The sequence below is a fragment of the Acanthisitta chloris genome, unplaced genomic scaffold (genome assembly GCF_000695815.1).
Source record: "Acanthisitta chloris isolate BGI_N310 unplaced genomic scaffold, ASM69581v1 scaffold8370, whole genome shotgun sequence".
Taxonomy (NCBI): Eukaryota; Metazoa; Chordata; class Aves; order Passeriformes; family Acanthisittidae; genus Acanthisitta; species Acanthisitta chloris.
In genome coordinates, this window is record NW_008652164.1 from 2,379 (window position 1) to 11,874 (window position 9,496).

General features: G+C 43.7%; 1 protein-coding gene across 1 annotated transcript in view; it reads right to left on the minus strand.

The window, feature by feature from the left end:
• The window catches only part of EDEM3 (ER degradation enhancer, mannosidase alpha-like 3), a gene marked incomplete at both ends in the record, with an annotated part of 21,005 nt that overhangs the window by 2,203 nt on the left and 9,306 nt on the right, over positions 1-9,496 (minus strand). Inside the window, 8 exons of the mRNA XM_009076183.1 lie at positions 127-281; positions 3,078-3,243; positions 3,714-3,838; positions 4,657-4,740; positions 5,886-5,969; positions 6,618-6,743; positions 8,153-8,250; positions 8,788-8,893. Coding sequence (XP_009074431.1) covers positions 127-281; positions 3,078-3,243; positions 3,714-3,838; positions 4,657-4,740; positions 5,886-5,969; positions 6,618-6,743; positions 8,153-8,250; positions 8,788-8,893 — 944 coding nt within the window. The remainder of the gene's footprint in view (positions 1-126; positions 282-3,077; positions 3,244-3,713; positions 3,839-4,656; positions 4,741-5,885; positions 5,970-6,617; positions 6,744-8,152; positions 8,251-8,787; positions 8,894-9,496) is intronic.

A 9,496-nucleotide genomic window follows, 5' to 3' on the forward strand; every position in this document is an offset into this window, starting at 1 on the left:
GGCTATCCATCCCAATAGGACTGCAAGCTGAGCCCCTGTACACCTCCTGTTCATCCTTCCATGCATAACAGACCCTATTCCACTCAGTCCTACACCAGCCAAAGACAGAAAAGATGTTCATCTTACGCCCTGGAGATGCCCCTGGGACAGCTCTTATCCACCACATTCTTCAGAGGCTCACGGATACTCTGGGCAAACATTGGGTCATTTGGGAAGAGAATCTGAGTGTTGGGACAGGTCCAGTCAAAGTTGCTGTCATCCAGCTCTGTGTACTCTGTGGTCTACAGGGAAAGACACAGGTTAGTAACAGTGCATGAAAGGAAGACAATCCACAGAGACCTGTCCTGAGGTAATTGTGTTCTCAGGACATGCAGCAGCTGTGGGTGAGGAAGAGAATCAGAGAATCAACCAGGTTGGAAAAACCTCCAAGATCATCCAGTCCAACCCTCCCGTGGTCACTAGCCCATGGCACCAAGTGCCACATCCAGTCTCAGCTTGAAAACCTCCAGGGATGGGGAATCCACCACCTCCCTGGGCAGCACATTCCAATGCCTGAGCACTCTCTCCCTAAAAAATCTCTTCCTAAGATCCAACCTAACCCTCCCCTGGCAGAGCTTGAGTCTGTGCCCTCTTGTCCTGCTGCTGTTGCCTGGGAGCAGAGACCAACCCCCACCTGACTCCAACCTCCTGTCAGGGAGTTGCAGAGGGTGAGAAGGTCTCCCCTGAGCCTCCTCTTCTCCAGGCTGAACACCCCCAGCTCCCTCAGCCTCTCCTCATGGCACCTGTGCTCAAGAAGAACCAGAGCACTACAATCCCTTTTGAGGAAGGGATAAATACAACTCCCATCCCAATTTGGAGTTGACTAACTGTAATTTACTAATTGCAGATATGGTTTCATCTGCTATGGCCTTGACTCCCAGTGACCAGCTGCAGCCTTAGGTCATTCTGCTCTGTGTGACTGAAAAAGGTCACATCTTGTCCTAGGCACAAGAGTCTCCTCCTCAGGAGCCACACAGCGAGCCTGAACGGGCAGGGATGAGTCTATACAGAACTCAAACAACTTCTGTTTTCAGGAAAAGATGACAGTTACCATTTGCACAGATTGCTGCTCTGTTAGCATGTGAAACCATGTGCAACATGTGTGGTGGTTTGCAGCCACACTTAGCCTGTCCTTACCTTTGCAAACAGCTGGTTAGATAACCAGCCAATTAATGCTCTCACCCATAAAAATTAACAGAGGATTTCTCTGCCTGAAAAAAACCAAACCCTTCTGTTTGCAACAGATTAGCTAATTAAAAATCAAGTATTTAAAGGCTGCTTAAAACACGAGGCCTACAGGGCTGTTAGTTTACAGGAAGGGTAAGACATGACCTTTCCTGTTTATGGGAACAAACACAAACAGGATGTTGGGTTGATACTACCAACTCTCACAGAGTTTGTCTGAACAACTGTGCTGCTGTTAAAAATAATCTACACATTCCATTCATACTGATCAATGTTTTTCCCCCATCAGATAAAATCCCATAAAAGAGAAACACACCCAACTTTAGCTTTTTAGACAACTCACACCATTTTCAATGGATTTTTTTTCTTACTTGTGTTGTGCCCATTAGCAGCTTGGACTTAAAGAGGCTAAGAAAACTGTATTTGAATCAATCATTTTCTCTGTGTTCTTTATTGGCCTTTTATTAATACTTGCAGTTCTCAAGAGAGGGGACTCAGCTGTGTGAGTCTCACAAGTCTCCAGTTCTCATACTGGGGAGAAAACATCCTGCCTGGCTCACATCTCCTGCCTGTCTCCCAAGTCTCCAATGCTCATACTGGGGACAGGAGTGGTAAAAAATGCTCCTTCAGACCCTGCAGAAAACTCCTTGCTTAGTTTAACCTCCATTTTCAAAACTCACAGACAAAGGAAGATAAATTCTCAGGGAAAGAACATTTCAAAGAGGCTATGGGATCTCCACCATGAAGGAACAGGACAAACCAACCCCATGACCTGTTTAATAATTACTGATGTTCAACAAGAAGATCAAACAATTAAAGATTTGCCACTGCCTGATGTCAGAGTCCATAACAGGCTGCCCAGGGAGGCTGTGGCTGCCCCAACCCTGGCAGTGTTCACAGCCAGGTTGGATGAGCCTTGAGCAACCTGCTCTGCTGGGAGGTGTCCCTGCCCAGGGCAGGGCTTGGGGCTGGGTGAGCTCTGAGCTCCATTCCAACTAAAATTCTGTGATTCTATGATTCAACAGGTGCTTTCAACTCAAATACAAAATCTCTCCAGGACACACAGCTTAACATAGAACATCACTTTTTTTTCCTCTGATCTAGGCATTAGTGTAATGTAACCTCTTAGCTAAAAACTGAGGCACAAATAAGGGAATTTATGCCCTTGACATCTCAGAAACTTCACTTGCTCATGTGTTTCCTTTGCCTGCCAGCAGCACCATTGCCTTATAGATCAATGATGTCACCTTACTGAGCACAAAACCAGCAAGAGATGAGTACTTATGATGCTTCACAGCACAGCTGTATCACTATGAGCTGTTTTGGAAGGTTAAGTAATTTGTAAACCCTAAGTGTTCTCACATTTGCACAATTGGTGCCTGTTGAGTGGATTAAAAGGATTAAATACAGCCATAATTTTTGGTGTATCTTGTCAAAATAACTCTGAAGCTGTCTCAAAAAGCCTTTCAAAACTTGCCAAGGGTTTATTCAGTAGAATCAATAAGAGAAACTTAGGCATGTTACTGCAAATGTGTTAGCACAAACAGCAGATAAAGATGGAGGATCAAAATATCCTACTGTGTTAGTCTCAGATTAATACAGAGGTGAGGAATGATTTTCTCCTTCCATCATGCTAATGTTCCACAGCTTTTTTTCTGCAGGGTCAGCAGTGCAGAATCCACATGGAAACATTATTCACACTCTGTGACTGGCACTGCTGAGATGATGAGATGTTGCACACTGAACAACCTGTTCAAACTGCTGCACATCTGCAAACTAGATCTTCCCTGCTTTTTCTCCCAGTTCCCCCCAGAAAAGGACTCAAACTGCTTTAGAGTGGAGCTGTTACTTACTGTGTTTTTCTTAGAGATGGTTTGGTTTGTAGTGGAAAGCCAAAGTGGCAGTAGATGAGCTTCTGTAGTGAAGATATAATCTTCTATGTCAAAAATCATATCTTCCTTATCAGCAAACAGCAGGTAAAGGTATTTAAACATCTCAGCCAGGAAGAATGAGTCCATTCTAGGAGAAAAAGTGGATGTCCTTAACTCCAAAACATCAGCACAATAAATACTCCTACTGCTCCATCTCTGAAGGCTTCATGGCTATTATTGCTGAACATAATTCCATCAGCATTCCTTCCACTTGGAAGGAACTGTGCTTGGAGGGAAATGATTCAGGATGTTCAGTACAAAGCAGCACCATAGGAAAAAAAAACCACAAATAAACCTCCCCAGAAACTTATAGATTGGGAGATTATTCTGTTTGAAAGTAACTCACCTATTGCTCTGAGACAAATGGAATGGTACTGAGATAAAAATACTCTTACAGAACAAAACAACTACCAGGAGTTTATAGGCTGACAAATGGGTGATTAAGGCTTGGTTAGCAAACTGAAGACTCAAAAGTCAACTAGTTCAATTATAGAATCAGAGTAATTGGTTTTTTTTCTATAATCTGTAGATGAAAACAAGGACTGTGAAAGCTCTTACCTGTCTTCATGACTTCCTGTACGAACATCCTTCATTGCAGCAAACCCACAAGGAACTCTGGCATACTTGTTCAGGTTTTCAATGAGTGTTTTTCCTACTTCTAGGTAGTAAGGATCTCCAGTGGCCTAGGACAGACAAACAAAAATCCAAACCCAAACTGAGACTTACTGTGCAATTAGCACTTTCATTCTCCTAATTCTGGTTTACTGAATCACAGAATGTCCTGAGCTGGAAGGACTCGCAAGGACCATCAGTCCAACCCCTGCCCAGGACACCCCAACAATCACCCTGTGCTGAGAGCATTGGCCAAACACCCCTGAGCTCTGTCACCTTGGGGCTGTGACACTGCCCTGGGAGCTGTTCAGTGCCCAAACACTTCTGGGGGAAGAACTTGTCCTGATATCCAACCTAACCCTGTTCAGTGCCCAAACACCTCTGGGGGAAGAACCTTGTCCTGATATCCAACCCAACCCTGTTCAGTGCCCAAACACCTTCATATTAATTCCACATCTTCTTAAACACCAGAAGAGTCTAACTTATCAGGTCCCAAGAGAGACTCCTCAGACACCTCTGCATTTTCTGGATACACAGGTAAGCACAGGAAAGTTCAGGAACACAGGACATTCAGGCACTGCTCTACAAATGGCTTTTGCTCTCAGTCTCTAAGACCTCTTTAAAAGAGACCAGCAACACCTAAATATCTTTGAAGACATGTGTTTGCCACCTATTAGTTCCCTTTCTAACACTGGGGACATAAAACAGAACCCATACAATAATTTTTGATAGCAAACACATCTTATTCATCTACAGAACTGGCTCCAGTAGGTAGATAAGCTGGAGATACCTAACTCATTCTATTCTACAGCGAAATAAAATACCAGCAAAACTCTAGGTGTGAAGACAGAGTGACCCAAAGTCAGAGGAACAAATGTGATTCTTGTACCTTATACAAGAAGTAAGTGCTTTCAGCAAATTCAGGCCTTAGAGGATGCTGAGCCCAGTGGACTCTGAAGTCTGTTGTGAATGCCTGAGGATGAAAAAGGATAAAAATAAATGCAAGAATGAAAACCAAGCTGAGTTTCATTTTGAATCCTGTTAGCTGTGTAACCATCTGAGCTCTGATCAACACCATTTCTGCAAACACACCTAGCCTGGCACCTCCAGTGCACCAAAGTGTCACTGCAGACTCACAGATGGTTTAGCAGCTGTGTCTGAATTAACACCAAAGTCAGGTACCTAAGAATCTCCTGGTCTGAGCACTCACTCTCAATGTGCACTGGGAAAAGACACTTGGTGTGAGATACTCACTACTGGTTCATGCTGAGATTGAAGCTGAGTCTTTGCCAAAGGGGATGGTCTGTTGGCTTAAACACAACTTGCTGACCTTTCAGTTTCCTCCAGAAGTACAAAACACCAACACCCAATCCCAAACCTCCAAGGAACCACAACACACCACTGTAAAGCACTCAAAAACAAAGCCCCAACCAACCAGTCCAGTGCTCAGAGAGCATTCTCTAGTCTCCTAACCACAGGAGGTGAATGGGATGGTAATTAAAATGTTCTCCAACAGAAGTAAGCTTACACCAGAGGAAAGTTAAAATGAAACCTGGACTCAGGAGCTTCCTCATATATTCTGGGTCATCACAGAGTAAAGACACTTCAGCACATGAACAGCTTTTCTGTGCAGAACTCACTTGCACAAGGTCTGCCCTTGTGTTTATGTTCTGACTTTCAAGGACACTGTGCAGGATTTCAGGACGTTCTCTCAGAACATTTTGGGGTGTAGTTTCCATCCTTGGGTTAAGTAAGATGACTGTGATCTTCAGCAATAAGGCTGTTACATTACTAAGCAGCTACCACTGCATGTGATTATACAAGTTTGGCATAATGAAATGAGTCAAGGTCAACTCTGAAAGGCTGAAATATAAAGTCTAAGCAATTGTTAACGGCAGCAGCTTCCCATTACGGTGCTAATTACAGCAGGACTGAAGGAAAACATTCCACCTCCAGAACAGAGCTGTCACACATGAGCTGCAAATCACCTCAGAGTGCTGTGGAAAAGAGCCTTGGGTTTTACTAACACACAGACCTCCTGGTTTTTCAAATGGATATCTGAGGCTGCTCAAATGGAGGTAAAAATCAGTTTACAAGATGAAAAAACTACTCCCTTACCTCTGGAAGAAAGTTATGCTTTTTTATGACCTGATAGAGCATCTCATGAGTTTCAATGGCAGGTCTGATGTCACCCTTCAGCACCTACAATTCAACAGGAAAATCAACACTAATTCACCTTGTACAGGAGCCACATTCAAAGTTCAGCACTCACTGCACTCATGTAAAGCTTCAGAGCAATTACTGCACACTGTAAATATTATGCAAGCCACAGATACTCCCTAAGAGCTTTTCAAGCAGAATCAGTGAACTCACTAGGATTATTGCCTCTGTTGAAAGAGGATCTCAAACATCCAGGGAGAACTAGAGTGGAAATGTGATTTAGTTTGGCACACAAACCAGACAATTCGTCACTAGACTAGGAAAAAGCAGCTCCAGTTGAGTGTTTTCATGGCTAGGAGTGAAGGAAGCAAATCATACACACACACATACTTTTCTGGACAATCAACTTGGCCAGAACTGCATGTTAACTAACATTGAAGTGACACCAAGATTAAGCACAGAAATCATGGAATCACAGGATAGGTTGGGTTGGAAGGGACCTTAAAGCTCATCTCAGGGCAGGGACACCTTCCACTAGCCCAGGCTGCTCAAGCCCCATCCAACTTTGAACACTTCCACAGATCCTCACTCAGTATTTCTGAAAACCAAATTACTGAGCTTGACTTGAAAATTCTCTATCCAGTCCAGTTCATCATTTACTTGTTATCAAACATGGGTTTGACACCTCACCTGCAATCCAGGGAAGAAAGCCAGCAAGGAATCCATCCAGGTCCGAGCATTCAGCATTGGTTTATGGATGTGAACATCAAGAAGAAGAGGTGGTTGGCTGATGTACCTCATTATGGCATCGTAGTGCTGCCAAACACCAGGAGTTTGTATGATCAGCACACGTCCCAAACCAGGTAGGGATCATCAGACTGTGGCATTTTATTTCAATGGAAGAACCAGTGCTACACTGCCAATCCTGAGCACTTAGAACCATGGAATCATCAGGGTTGGGGGAGACCTCTCAGATCATCAAGTCCAACCACTAACCTGTCACTGCTGGAACCCCTAAACCAGATCCTCCAGTGCCACATCAGACACCTCTGAAACACCTCCAGGGATGGTGACTACACCACCTCCCTGGGTGATATCCCAGTGCCTCAACACCCATTGTCCACACTTTTGGCAGTGTCTGTAGTTTCTGGTTTTCCAAACTGAAGAGCAGTAAACACTGCAAAGCTCCACAGTATTATACATGCAAAACTCACCACATGTTCCAAGTAACACATAGAAAAAGTTACATCCAGCAGCCATGGCATAAACAAGGAACCACCAGAGTTAAGGCACATTTGTTTGGGCTGAATTTTCAAGCACACACTGAACAAAGCTGAAATTGCTTTCTCTGAACAAGAGAGATTGAAAGCAAATCAATCTCATAAGAAGAAGGGGAAAAGGAGGTAGAAAAAAACCCAACCAAGCAACTGGATTTGATGGGCCAGAAGTTTAGAACCCACTTGCTGCCTTCCAACCCTCTATCCCAAGGATAACTCCTTCCTTGTTTCTGAAGCACAGCAGCCAAACTGATAGCAAACAGATGCAGTTCAAGGAACATTAACTGTGGTGGCTGCCCATTAGGAACACAAAATCACTACACCTCCAGTGTTAAAACAGGCCTTCAGCTCCTGAACTACTCCAATTTTAATCCAAAATCATGATGTGTGATACCAAATCATTTCACAACCTAAAATGCCTGCAGTGGATATTGCAATTTTCAGAAGAAACAATACTGCTATGAAAGAAGAATGATGCAGACAAAGCTGCTCAGTAATCCTAGGACTTTATAAATCTATGTGTGTTTTTCAGCATGTGAACTTAAATGTCTCCCTAGGATCTGCAGTGCAGTGCAAGATCCAGACTTGGATTTGCAGACCCTTTTGCTGCTCCAGGACAGGAAGAAATGGTACCATGGCTTGTAACAAGAGGCCCTTACATTGCCTTACAGAGACATTTGCATTATCACATTTTGAAGTACAGCTCCTCCTGCACTGGCAGCATGGAAAAATGCCTAGAAGATTCTGCTTTCATTGGATGGGGTTAAAATAGCTGTTCAGGTGACAGCAGAGCACCCAAGATTAGTAAAACTCAGTGAAAAGAGCTGGCACTAGACACATCAGTCAGACATTCTGCTGAAGATCTCTGCACAGGCTAAGAACTGACAACACAATTAGCCTTAAATTTGTATTCCAGAAGGCACAAACCTGAGCAAGGTGTTAACTCACCGTGTTAAATCTTTCCAGGAAGCTGTCATCTCCCAGCAAGACATAGGCTTTTAATAAATATTCATAATAGGAGTCTATTCCTGCTCCAACTCCACTATCTGCACACAGAGAGATTGAAAAGGAGGGTTTCATTTCAGTACACAGATGGGCATTTTCCATCATTTCCCATTTTGAAGACTCTTGCAGGAAAAGGAAAAATCTCCTACATCATGGAATTAAGGCACAGATGGATGCAGACACAATCCTGTATGTGTATGTTAATGGCTTGGCCATCCCAGTGCACATAATAAGGACAGACAAGCACTGAAGCACTTTTCTCACAGGAACTCACTTCCACTGGCTGCCATGGACAACCACAGTTCTACTGTTTTCCTTACGTATTTACAGCAGAAATCTCTGAAAACTCATCCCTCCCAGCACTAAAGTGAATCAGGGAACACTCTGCAATGAGTAAAACCAGTTTCCCCACCAAAACTCCCCTTCAGATCAAGGCCAGACTGTGTTCCAGCACTGGGATGATGTGACCCCACCTGCCTACCAAGCTAATATGTTTGAACAGCTTAAGTTAAGTGTCTTGGGGTTGTGTCAAGATGTTTCCTTCCCCCACCCAGGGGTGGTCCCTGATCCCCACACACCTTTTCTGACCCAGTCTCCAGTGTGAATGTTAATAGTGACACCCACTAAGTTGCTGCTGCGTTGCCTCTTCTCCCAGATAAAATCCAGGGCTTTCCTGGCATATTCCTGCAACACAAAGCAAAGGGAATGTGAGAAACACAGACACTGAAGACTGTTATTCTTTTTTTTTCTATTTAAATTATGGTGTTAGGAAAGGAATAAGCTGTTCCATATCTAGCAATTAGAAACCTCAGCATTGCATACACCTAATTAGCAGAAGGTTCAGCCCACGGTTACATAGTGAGAGGTTGGTGCTTGGCTACACAACTATTTGCCACACTACAGTTAAACATCCTTCTGCATGGCTTTCCTACTCTAAATAATGATGGGATAGTGTAACCTAATTAAAATACTTGCAGAACTGCAACATCCTTAGACCCAAACCACTGTGCTCTTTCAGGCATCCCCAGGTGGAGCAGCAGCCTCTGCTCATTAGTGTCTAAGACACATTGTCCATACACACAAAGTCAACTTGAATTTAACATCTCCTCCACAAAATTGGCTTTAAACACCAAACACATGCATGGGATTTTAGGGGGCCTGGATTGCTTCACCTGGGCTCCACAGCAGGAAATGAAATACCAGGCACATCAGGAAAGATTTAGGAAATTCTAATCTCAAAGAGCTTTGCCTTTTTTTTTTTTTTATTCAGCTCAAGCTTCTGTCAGA